General features: G+C 46.8%; 1 protein-coding gene across 1 annotated transcript in view; it reads left to right on the forward strand.

The window, feature by feature from the left end:
* The window catches only part of serinc1 (serine incorporator 1), a 37,643-nt gene that overhangs the window by 7,207 nt on the left and 17,021 nt on the right, over positions 1-13,415 (forward strand). The window contains exons 2-3 of the mRNA XM_070885297.1: positions 11,036-11,197; positions 13,036-13,229. Of these exons, the coding sequence (XP_070741398.1) occupies positions 11,036-11,197; positions 13,036-13,229 (356 nt within the window). The remainder of the gene's footprint in view (positions 1-11,035; positions 11,198-13,035; positions 13,230-13,415) is intronic.

Consider the following 13,415-nt stretch of genomic DNA (forward strand, 5'->3'; position numbering starts at 1 on the left):
CCTGGATGTCAAGGGGCATATAGGATTATATGACAGATACCGAGGGCGCAATACTGTAAAAACCCTCTTCTCAATCTTCCTCGCTGCCATGCTCCACCTCACAGTTGACAAGCTCCCCGCTGGAGTGGAACTAAACTACACAACCAGTGGGAAGCTGTTCAACCTTCGTCGTCTCCAGGCCAGGTCCAAGACCAGTCCAACCTCTGTCGTCGAGCTACAGTATGCGGACGATGCCTGCGTCTGTGCACAGAGGCTGAACCCTAGGACAAAATCGACGTATTTACCGAGGCGTATGAAAGCATGGGCCTTACGCTAAACATTAGTAATACAAAGGTCCTCCACCAGCCTGTCCTCGCCACACAGCACTGCCCCGCCCCCCCCCCTCCCCCAAGACATCAAGATCCACGGTGCGGCCCTAGACAACGTGGACCACTTCCCCTATCTTGGGAGCCTCCTATCAACAAGAGCAGGCATTGATGATGTGATCCAACACCGCCTCCAGTGCGCCAGTGCAGCCTTCGGCCTCCTGAGGAAAAGAGTGTTTGAAGACCAGGCCCTCAAAACTGTCACCAAGCTCATGGTCTACAGGGCCATAGTAATACCCGCCCTCCTGTATGGCTGAGACGTGGACCATGTATAGTAGACACCAAGTCGCTGGAGAAATACCACCAACGATGTCTCCGCAAGATCCTACAAATCCCCTGGGAGGACAGACGCACCAACATTAGTGTCCTCATTCAGGCTAACATCCCCAGCATTGAAGCACTGACCGCTCTTGATCAGCTCTGCTGGGCAGGCCACATAGTTCACATGCCAGACACGAGACTCCCAAAGCAAGCGCTCTACTCGGAACTCCTTCATGGCAAACGAGCCAAATGTGGGTAGAGGAAACGTTACAAGAACACCCTCAAAGCCTTCCTGATAAAGTGCGACATCCCCACTGACACCTGGGAGTCCCTGGCCAAAGACTTCCCGAAGTGGAGGAAGTGCATGCGGGAGGGCGCTGAGCACCTAGAGTCTCAACGCCGAGAGCATGCAGAAATCAAGCGCAGGCAGCGGAAGGAGTGTGCGACAAACCAGTCCCACCCACCCTTTCCTTCAACCACTGTCTGTCCCAGCTGTGACCGAGACACTGGTTCTCGTATTGGACTGTACAACCACCTAAGAACTCATGCTAAGAGTGGAAACAAATCTTCCTCGATTCCGAGGGACTGCCTATGATGATGACTGTAAAAACTCAAAATATAATGTGCAGGAGTGAAATTAAAAAGGAAATTAGGGAAGCAAAGAGGGCATGGAAAAATATTGGCAAGCAAAATCAAGGGAAACAGAATTTAAAAAAAATACATAAAGAGCAAGAGTAAGGCTTAAGAACCATAAAGGAAACCTGTGTGTGGAGGCGGAAGACATGGGTATGGTTCTTAGTGAATATCTTGGGCTGGATTTTCAGCTAATTTGCACTCTGTTTAGCGCCTGGTCGGGTCACAAAAACGATTCTGCACAACATTTTGCACCGGGTGGAACTTGCGGTAGTTTTGCCGCGGCGCTAAAATTAGCGTCCGCCTGATGTTTTCACCGTTTGTATAGAAACATGGTAAACAGGAGCAGCAGTAGGCCATTCGGCCCTTCGAGTCTACACCGCCATTCAATATGATCATGGCTAATCCTCTATCTCAACACCATATTCCTGCTTTTTCCCCATACCCCTTGATTTCTTTTGATTCTAGAAATCTATCTATCTCCCTCTTAAATATATTCAGTGACTTGGCCTCCATAGCCTTCTGTAGTAGAGAATTCCACAGGTTCACCACCCTCTGAGTGAAAACACTTCTCATCTCGGTCCTAAATTTCCTATCCCGCATCCTGAGACTGACCCCTTGTTCTAGACTTCCCAGCCAGGGGAAACATCCTCCCCCCCCCCGCATCCAGTCTATCCAACCCAGTCAGAATTTTATGTTTCAATTAGATCCCCTCTCATTCATCTAAACTCTAGTGAATACAGGCCTAGTCGACCCAATCTCTCCTCAGACGACAGTCCTGTTATCCCAGGACTCAGTCTGGTGAACCTTCGCTGCACTCCCTCCATGGCAAGTATATTCTTTCTTGGGTAAGGAGACCAATACTCCAGGTGTGGTCTCACCAAGGCCCTGTATAACTGTAGTAAGACATCCTTGCTCCTGTACTCAAATCCTCTTGCAATGAAGGCCAACATACCATTTGCCTTCCTCACTGCTTGCCGCACCTGCATGTTTGTTTTCAATGACTGGTGTACGGATGACACAAATCCGCGTGCAACGCTGCGCTAGTGCTCCGGGCGGAACTTTCGGCGATATCGCCCAATTTAACGTCGGCCTGGGAACCCGCAAGCAAAAAGCAGTCGCACCTAGCACTATCAGCGCCATCTTGAAAACGGGAGAAGTTCAGTGCATAAAAGGATTTGGAGAAGGCTGTGTTTTTCATAGTGGTTTTATGTGAGTTTAGAGTTTGTTTTAAAGGACATTTTAAAAGATGGGGGCTGTGCTTTGTCAGCCATTATTCCTGGCTACTATATTTATATGGGGTTGAGCTGCAAGAAGGCTTATTGATGATCATTTTGAATGTAATCGAAGAGGTCACAGATGTATGGGGAGAAGGCCTTAACCCCAAAGACATTACAATGAATATCGCTCATACCTGCAGCTCTCTGCGGCACAGTGCATTAGAAAGCTGTGCTTCCAAAAAGAAGTGCAGACAGTTATGCCAGCTCGTACAGGCAGGTCTACAGCCTACCAGCGGCAACAGGACTGCACTGCCCGTCAAGGTGAAGGTGACTGTGGCACTTGCCTTCTATGCCTCCGGCCCCCTTCAGCAGGGGACATATGCTCCATCTTGCAGCATGCTACACATTGCTACATTTGCCAGGTGACTACTGCACTGCACGCATGCAAGATGGACTTCATAAACTTCCCAATGACCAAGGAGCCCCAAAGTGAGAGGGCTGTGGGTTTTGGACGATTTACTGGCTTCCCCAAGGTTCAGGGTGCCCTGCGAGTACCTTTACATAATCCAGAGGTTTACAGAAAGGGATTCCACTTTATGAATGAACAAATCGTCTGCAACCATACTCAGCACATTATGGCAGTCAATGCCCAATATCCAGGGAGCATCCATGATGCTTTCATCTTGCGTGAGAGCACTATCTCAGGCCTGTTCCAGTTTCAGCCACAAGGCCAGAGCTGGATACTGGGAGACAAAGGTTACGGCTTCGCCACCTGGCTCATGACCCTCCTCTGGAACCCTCAGAGTATCGCTATAATGAGAGCCGTGCAGCCACACTCAACATCATCAAACAGACAATTGGAGTGCTCAAGCAGCGCTTCCGATGCCTGGACCACTCTGGAGGCAGCCTGCAATACTCCCCTCAGCAGGTCTCTGAGTTCAGTGGTGTGCTTCATACTACACAACTTAGCCATCATGAGGGGACAGGGATTGCAGGGAAAGAGAGAGACTTGTGGAAATATCGCCGCTGCAAAAGCCTTGCATTAACAGTTCTATCCCACCATGTTGACTATTCCCACTCTTATTCTACAAATGAGACATTACACAGGAATGGTTAAAGTGGACAAAAAAATGTACCTAACTTTGTAAACATCATTTGAAAATGTTGAAACTTTAATAAAATAACATCAGTTGTGATTAAACTGTAATTATATTACAACAACATTATAACCAACACCCCTGCCCCATGGTCTTTTACCACCGGCTTACCCTTTGTCATGTTTGTAACCTCACATAACTGTAACCTTTATGTAACAACACTGTACACTGTATACAACTGAGAAATGCACACCTTGACCACAGGGGGTGAACTTGTGGGAGACACTCCTCACCTGGTCATCCAGGTATATAAAAGGAGGTCCCAAGCAGGGTCATCACTTCTTGGTCCTGTGAATAAAGGTACAGGTCACAGAGTGACCTTGTCTCCAGTATGTGCCTCATGTTGATTTGCTGTAGTGTGTAAGGACACAAAATTTGGCGACGAGAAACGGGAATCAATGACTCGAGAATGGCCACCGGTAGCACGGAGGAATGGTACTGTGTTGGTGAGGCCTGGGACGATTTTGTTGAGGCTCCAGCAGAGCTTTGTCACGAAGGACTGGCTGGGAGCGGCAGCAGCAGACAAGCGAAGGGCGCATCTACTGACCAGCTGTGGACCTAAGAAGTACGCGCTGATGAAAGACTTGCTCACACCCGAGAAGCCAGCGGACAAGACCTTCGAGGAGCTCAGCAAACTGATCGGTGAGCACCTCAAACCGGCGAGTAGTATACACATGGCCCGACACCGATTCTATATGCACGGACGTCGGGAAGGGCAGAGCATATCGGACTTTGTTGCGGACCTTCGGCGCTTGGCCAGCCTCTAAGTTCACAGATGCCTGCAGGGGGAGATGTTATGGGATTTCTTCATTTGAGGGCATTGATCATGCTGGGATTTTTAGGAAGCTAATTGAGACCAAGGACTTGACCTTGGAAGCAGCGGCATTGATGGCTCAAACCTTCATGGTGGAGGAGGAGGAAACCAAGATCATATACGCGCGCAGCTCTGCTCCCAACGTGGCGATGGAGCAGGGAGTTAACATGGTAAACGCGACTCAGAACCCCGCAGGCAGGCAAGGGCAATTCAACACCAACCAGGCAGTAACAGACTCTAGGGTGGGCCCTCAACAAAGACAATGGCAGGTTGAATGGACATTTACACAATCACAAGAGACAATATGTCCAGGGATGGGACCATTGATACCCACAAACAGAGTGCTCAAGAGTAATCAAAGAGACAATCAGAGAGGAATGCCTGGTAACAGCTCTTTTGTTCACAACAATCTCAGCTCATGCTGAGGTGCGGGGGCAGACATGCTGCGAAGACCTGCCGCTTTCAACAATTCATTTGCAGAAATTGTAACTTAGTGGACATTTTGCCAGGATGTGGAGGAAGCCTGCAGTGAGGCTGGTTTACGAAGTGGATGAACCACAAGAGGGATCTGCAAGGCAGGGGTATGACTGGGACACAGCAATGGACGCTGAAGTTCAGCAGGTCCAGGTGGCAAACATCCACAGCTCGTACAAAAACACCACCTATGATTGAGAGTACTGTTAAACGGCATCCCGGTACGCATGGAGCTGGACACAGGAGCCAGCCAGTCACTTATGAGTGTCCAACAATTCGAGAAACTGTGGCCACTCAGAGCTAGCAGACCCAAACTAGAACGCATTGACACGCAACTACGGACGTACACCAAAGAGATCATCTCCATGCTAGGCAGTGCAATGTTGGTGGTCACACATAATGGATCTCAGAACTGGCTGCGACTCTAGATTGTCCCGGGAAATGGTCCCGCGCTTTTGGGGGAGGAGCTGGCTAGCCGAGATGAACTGGAAATGGGGGGGATGTGCACGCCATTTCATCTGCGGAGCGAAGTTCATGCTCACAGGTCCTAGTAAAGTTCGAGTCATTATTTCAACCTGGTGTCGGGACTTTCAAAGGCACCAAAGTAAGGATATGCATCACCCCGGACGCCACACCAGTGCATCACAAAGCCAGAGCTGTGCCATATGTGATGCGGGAGAAAATTGAGTGTGAGTTGGACAGGTTGCTAAGCGAGGACATAATTTCGCGTGTTGAATTCAGCGACTGGGCAAGCCCCATCGTCCCTGTTCTAAAAACGGATGGCTCGGTCAGGATCTGTGGCGACTACAAGGCCACCATCAACAGAGTGTCCATTCAGGACCAATACCCGCTTCCGAGAGCGGAGGATCTTTTTTGCCACGCTGGCAGGCAGCAAGCTGTTCACCAAGTTGGACCTCACTTCGGCCTACATGACCCAGGAACTAGCCGAAGAATCCAAGCTACTGACCACCATCACCATGCACAAGGGGCTGTTTGTCTACAACAGATGTCCATTTGGCATTCGTTCAGCAGCCGCTATCTTTCAGAGGAACATGGAAAGCCTGCTCAAATCCATCCCTGGAACAATCGTATTTCAGGACGACATCCTTATCATGGGTCGAGACACCGAGGAACACCTCCACAACGTGGATGAGGTGCTACACCGACTGGACCGGGTAGGCCTGTGACTAAAGAAGTCCAAGTGTGTGTTTTTGGCCCCAGAGGTCGAGTTTTTGGGCAGGAGGGTTGCCGCAGACGGGATCCGGCCCACCGAATCCAAAACTGAGGCGATCCGTCGCGCGGCCAGGCCCGGCAACACGCCAGAGTTGCGTTCATTTCTGGGACTATTGAACTATTTCGGGAACTTTCTACCGAACTTAAGTACATTGCTGGAGCCGCTACACGTGCTCCTGCGTAAGGGTTGCGATTGGTTTTGAGGAGGACTGTCAGGAACGGGCTTTCAATCTGGTGCGGAACCTGCTTTGTTGTAATAAGTTATTGACCCTGTACGACCCCTGTAAGAAATTGGTTTTGACATGCGATGCAGCATCCTATGGGGTTGGGTGCGTGTTGCAGCAGAGTAATGATGAGGGCCAACTCCAACCTGTGGCTTATGCCTCCAGGTTGCTCTCCCAAGCAGAAATGGGGTATGGGATGGTTGAAAAGGAAGTACTCGCATGTGAAAGATGCACCAGTACCTTTTTGGCAGAAGGTTCGAGTTAGAAACAGACCACAAGCCATTAACATCCCTGTTGTCTGACAGCAAAGCTGTCAATTCCAATGTATCAGCTCGCATACAGCGATGGGCTCTCACGCTGGCTGCGTATGACTACACCATACGGCACCGGCCAGGCACCGAATATTGTGCTGACGCGCTCAACAGGCTTCCACTGGCCACCACTGAGGGGGCAGCGGCGCAAAGCGCTGAGATGGTCATGGCCGTTGATGCCTTTGACAGCGCAGACTCCCCCATCACAGCCCGCCAGGTCAAAACCTTGACAATCAAAGATCCCCTCCTATCTCTGATTAAGAAATGTGTCCTGATTGGGGATTGGGCGCCCACACACTGAGCATGCCCTGAAGAGATCAGACCGTTTCACAGACGGATGGATGAACTCTCCATCCAAGCCGACTGCCTGCTATGGGGCAGCCGGGTAGTCATGCCCCAGGGAGGTAGGGAAGCATTCATCAGGGAACTCCACAGCGAGCACCCAGGCATCATGCTTATGAAGGCCAATGCCTGGTCACCTGTATGGTGGCCTGGAATTGATAGACCTGGAACACTGTTCGCAGGTGCATGACGTGTGCCTAGCTGGACAATGCCCCCAGGGAGGCCCCACTCAGCCCGTAGCCCTGGCCCACCAAGCCATGGTCACGTATTCACGTAGACCACGCGGGCCCGTTCATGGGAAAATTGTTCCTCGTTGTTGTTGATGCGTACTCGAAATGGATAGAGTGTATCATATTGAATTCGTGCACTACATCCACATAGTGGAGAGTCTGCGTGCAGTCTTTGCGACCCACGGCTTGCCGGACATCCTAGTTAGCGACAACGGCCCGTGTTTCACTCGCTATGAATTCTGGGAGTTCATGTCGGATAATGGCATCAAACATGTCAGGACAGCACTGTTCAAGCCGGCTTCCAATGACCAGGCGGAATGTGCGGTCCAAATCATAAAGCAAGGCATGCTCCGGATTCAAGGACCTTCCCTTTAATACAGTCATTGGCGCCTCCTGCTGGCCTACAGGTCCCGACCGCACTCGCTCACGGGGGTCCTGCCAGCAGAACTACTCATGAAACGTACACTTAAACTCGGCTGTCCCTCATTCACCCAGTCTTGTCAGACATTGTTGAGGGCAAGTGCCAGTCCCAAAATGAGTGCCATGACCGTAACTTAAAGGGGAGATGGATAGAAATCGATGACCCTGTATTTGTTCTTAATCACGCTTTGGGGCCCAAGTGGCTTGCGGGTACTGTAACTGGTAAAGAGGGGAATAGGGTCATTGTAGTCAGACTCAACAATGGACAGATATGCTGCAAGCATCTGGGCCAAGTTTTAAAAAAAAAAGGTTCAGCATGGACACTGAAGAACCTAAGGAAAATCATGAGATGCTGCCCACACCACTGCCAGTGAACGAGCAACAAGAACCGTCGACAGCATGCATAGTCCCTGCGGTCAGCCCGGACGAGCCGGAATCACCACAGGTGACAATTACACATGCCAAGGCTCAACAATCAGAGCTCCAACTCCGGCGCTCCACGAGAGAGCATCGACCGCCTGAAAGATGTTGGGGGGGTGGGGGTGGGGGTGATATGTTTGTAACCTTCACATAACTAACTTTTATGTAACAACATTGTACACTGTATACACCTGAGAAATGCACACCTTGACCACAGGGGGTGAACTTGTGGGAGACACTCCTCACCTGGTCATCCAGGTATATAAAGGGAGGTCCCACGCAGGGTCATCACTTCTTGATCCTGTGAATAAAGGTACGGGTCACAGTGACCTTGTCTCCAGTATGTGCCTCGTGTGGATTTGCTGTGGTGCAAGGACACTACATCCTTAGCTTCCCTCCCTTGCCTGCTCCTCGTACCCAAAGTGGCACCAAGATGGTGTGCAGCCACATTGCTAGAGCGCTGCTGTGTTTGGGGATGCCTCCTGGAGAGACACTGGACCAGATCGTGACATGCAAGGCTCAGCTTGTGACTGGTGAGCCTTTGCATCGGCCTCTGTTTAATGGCCATGGAAGTTGCACATGGTTCATCAGGAGGACATCAAAGTGTGGAAACATCTTGGGAGATCTCAGAAAGCAGTCTTAATAATGTGTAAAGATCATTCATGGCAAATAGCGTGCCAAACTAAGCCACTGACCTAATATGTCATGCATTTTAGAAAGCAACCCAGTGTTCAGAGAGAGCAACAGCATGAGAACGAATAGTGTCAGATTTATAATTTTAAGTAATAAAGGAGTGCATGAATAAAAAATTGTACTCTAACAACCCTCGAAAGATCATTGACATTTTTCCAGCACTGTTGCAGTCTTTATTACTGTATCTGTGGCAGAGACCTCCTCAGCTATCTCCCGCCAGACCCTGTTTAAAAATTGTTGGCAGGGGTCTAGATCCACTCCTCCTGTGGCGTTCCTGCCATTTCCTCTCCACAGCCCCCACAAGAGCTTTGTTAGCCTCCTGTATGAATCTTCTGGCATGCTGCGGCTGTCATCCATGAAAATCAAGTTATAAAATGGCTGATTCAACCCCGGGTGTACTGCGCATTTGCGCGGCGGCTGCACCCTGCATTAGCGTTTGCAATCGGACAGCTGACCAGAAGCGTGGCAAAAAAAATAATTTGCGCATGTGCTGAACGGCCAATTTTTTTTGATTCGGTTGTATGGCATGGACCGAATAGCCGCCTCCTGTGCTATAAATTTCTATGATTCTAGAAGTTCCAGTCAGCCTGTCCTTCTTTTTTTTTCTCCATTGATGGTGGCTGACCTGTGTGTTTCCTGTAGTTAGCTTTTTATTTCCATTATCTATTGGTTCATTTCAAAAATAAGAGTACGTTACTCTAAATTCTAACATTCTATCTGCCTTTCTTAGCTGAACCATTTAACTTGCCCAATATTATCAGTGGCCTCTGTGCACATCAATTGATTACTTAATTGAGTCATTAGCGAATGCTATGCTACAAGACGTGCCCTCCTTAACAGAATTTGTGACAAACATGCACACCAGACAGCCCCGAATAAATCCTTACTGATGTCCGCAAGTTACTATCCACAGACCGAGCCTGGTTCATATAATTTCACATCTGCTTGCTATTGCTGAGCCAGTCTTCAATCCAGCTAATAAATGTAATTAATTTCACGAACCTTATTCTTTTTCTTTTTAAAAAAAAAAGGACCCCTCATATTTAGACCTTTTATCAAATGCTATTGAAGTTCTAAGTGAATTATTTCCAAATAGGAAGGCTCCCAAAGAATTCCTGTAGATTAGTGAGTCATAGCCTAATGCTTCTAAATCCATGCTGATTATTCCATTTAGTTTGTTTTGGTTGGACTCATAAAAGTATTAACCAAAGCTCTTTAACATTATCTGATCTTGTTCAAGTTTTCTGTTTTTAAAAAAAAAACGAATGGAGTAACACGTTATGTATGCTCTCTTGGAAGTGCTCTCACTTGCACTGATGCCAGTCTCCACTGACAGCCTTGCACTATTTTTTTTTGGCATTAGCATGCTGAAAATGTTAGTGTGGCACAAGCATTGCATAACTGCAGTGCCACGCTAACATCTGATCTTTGTGCATACAGGTTCTTTGAATTTGTAAATTAAAATGTGCAGATCAGACTTCTCTCTCTCCCACCTCATTCAAAGCCCTGGCCTTTTATAACATCGTCATAGGCCTGAATCTGTGCTTTAAAATTCTTTCAGCCCATTTCATCTGGACCAGCTCTGAAAGAACTATCCACTGGTCCCGTTTTTATGCTTTTTTCCCCATACCCTTATTTTTTTTTTTCATTTTCAAATAATTATCAACTGCTGTTTTAAAAGTCTGTATAGATATTACTTCCTCCTCCTTTTTCTGTCTACCTCAGTTACCTCTTCCTACAACCTTCTGTTCTTTACTTTTGATTACCTTTACTTTTCATACTCAAAACTGCTCTAAGAATTGCAAATACGATTGGTGAGCTAGAGGCATAAATTGCTATGGGGTGATTGACATAATAGCATTATTTCCCTCCCACCCTCCTTGTATTTTTCTCTTTCTTTATGCAACTGTTCTAAGGCTTAAAAAACGCACCCAATTTGTCAAGGCAGATGATTTATCCAAATGAGGTACCCTTCATTTCAGCTATGTCTGAAAATAAACCCTTTACATTATGAAAGAAGGGAATGTTAATTTAAAAAGCATATGTTCTTTATTGTAGCTAGAGTGCAGTATTACACAATTCACTTAAAATTACAACCTTCAGTGAGTGCTAAAAAATAAATCATTACAAAAATTCATATTACAGGTAGTTGGAAAACAATATCCAACACCAAATACCTGTTTTCATGGTCTGACTATATGGAGGTACAGTTTCATTGGTTCTTTTCTCTCTCTGTAGATACCATGTTTATGCGGTAGTGCACCATGCCTTCTATGTGGATGCTGTCCAAGTGGGAAGAATTCAACAGTGACTCGTTTGATCTTCGCGTTCTTTCTGCTGCTAGGAGTGGGAGTGGCTTGTATTATGTTAATGCCAGGAATGGAAGAGCAGCTCCAGAAGGTTGAGTATCTGTTGGCAGTTTACAGTATACACCCCTTGTATGTATAACCTGGTCTACAAGTGAAAGGCACACAAATAAATCTTTACATTTTAGATGTCAGGGAAATAAGAAGAAACTGGTGAGAAGAGAGTGGTGAGAATGTGGAACTCGCTACCACAGCGAGTAGTTGAGGCAAATAGTATAGATGCATTTAAGGATAAGCTAGATAAGTACATGAGGGAGAAAGGAATAGGGGGTTATACTGACAAAGTTCGATGAGGAAGGCTGGGAGGAAGCTCCAGTGGAGCATGAGTGCTGGCATGGACTGGTTGGGCCAAATGTCCTATTTCTGTGTAATTCCATGTTTTATGATTTACTCAATTCTCCTTTCCTAATACATCATTTTAACATTCATCCTTTTAAGTGGTTTTGTTTTCTTTTGTAAAAAGCAAATAAGGGAACTTCCTTCCAATCTTGGAAATTCTACCAGATAATCAGCACCAGTTCCCCCTGTGGGTGCATCTTGGCACTTGCATTGAGAATCGCAGATTTTCAAAAAATAAATTACTGGCATGTTAACATCATTGGCGAGGTTGGCATCCTTCCCTATTTGCTCTTGAAAAGGTGGTGGTAGACTGCTGCAGTTCTTTGTAGTGGCTTGATCGACCATTTCAGAGGGCAGTTAAGAATCAAGTACCGACGAAGGGTCGTTGACCTGAATCGTTAACTCTGTTTTTCTCTCCACAGATGCTGCCTGACCTGCTGAGATTTCCAGCATTTTCTGTTTTTATTTCAGATTCCAGCATCTGCAGTATTTTGCTTTTGTAAGAATCAAGCATGTTGGTGTGGGGCTGGCAGGTTACCTTCCACGCAGGACATTAGTGAACCAGTTGGGTTTTTACAGCATCTGTGGTCACTTTTACCAATAGCAGTATTAAATTTGATCGAACTGTCATGGTGGGATTTGAACTCATGTTCTGTGGTTTATTAGCCCAGGCCTCTGCATTACCAATCCAATAACATAACCACGACGCTACCACCCTTACTTACTAAGGAACACTGACATCCTTTTACTCCTATTTCTTGCTAAACAAAAACTAATGGGTGAGTAGAGTAGAGTAGAGCTTTATTTTATTAGTAAATGGGCTTGTTTGAACTCTGCTGCAGAAGTAAAATACAAATCTTTATAAGTATTAAATGTGTGTGTTGAAAGGGGTTCTTTAGCCTAAACAGAGGGACTTTTAAGTGGGACACAGACTTGTATGGGTTCACAAATTCCATTTCAGCAGCTGTTACAGTGATAGTGAAAAGGATAATGTCCATTTTGACCATGCATTGTAATAACACCACATCAATTCAAGTAACTGGTTGATGCTGAGTACAAGCAGGACTGAAACTTGAGCAGAGTTACAAGGGATGTGCTCTGGTTCTGGATGCCACTGGATCACTTGCTCATTCTTAGAACATTAAAGTGGCCTTTCTCCTTTGTTTCCTTGTAGTTCAGCATCTTGTGCAATTTATACACAACTGGGAGGGGGATAACCGGTGTCCAGGAATTGAATGTCAATTGTCTTCAAATAAACTCAATAGCTGTGTTTAGCACAATGAATGATGCCATATTACTCCAAGGATAACCCCTGCATGGTCTCAGAGTGTTGATTAAAATAAATTAAAGTTCAAAGCTCTTATTTGGATGAACACTCCAGTCCTTTAGACTGATGAAGATAAACCACTTTCATACAAGAAATGTGTTTTTTAGTTCTACTTAGCAGTAAAGTTTTTTTTCTAAATGGCACTTAAAGATCTGTGAGTAAAACAAGTCTAAGTAGTTTCAATTTCTCCCACCCTCTCTTTGCAGATTCCTGGATTTTGCGATGGTGGAATGGGCACATCCATTCCTGGAGTCCATGGACAGGTGAACTGTGATGTGCTGGTTGGATACAAGGCTGTGTACCGGGTTTGCTTTGGCATGGCAATGTTCTTCCTCCTTTTTTCCTTGCTGATGATTAAAGTGAAGAGCAGTCAGGATCCGAGGGCTGCAGTACACAATGGGTAATACGCACCATTCCCATGATTTTAAAAAGGAGGGTGGGTGTGGGCTGCAAGCCAGTGCTTACTTCAGGGGCTCCGTTACTAGCAATTTGATTTCATGTAACGATTGGGTAGTCAGCTACAAGCTGTACAATGTGCTCAATAGTCTTGTGGTGGGAAGTAGGTTTATGTTATGGTGCTGCCTGT

This window comes from Pristiophorus japonicus, chromosome 7 (genome assembly GCF_044704955.1).
Source record: "Pristiophorus japonicus isolate sPriJap1 chromosome 7, sPriJap1.hap1, whole genome shotgun sequence".
NCBI lineage: Eukaryota > Metazoa > Chordata > Chondrichthyes > Pristiophoridae > Pristiophorus > Pristiophorus japonicus.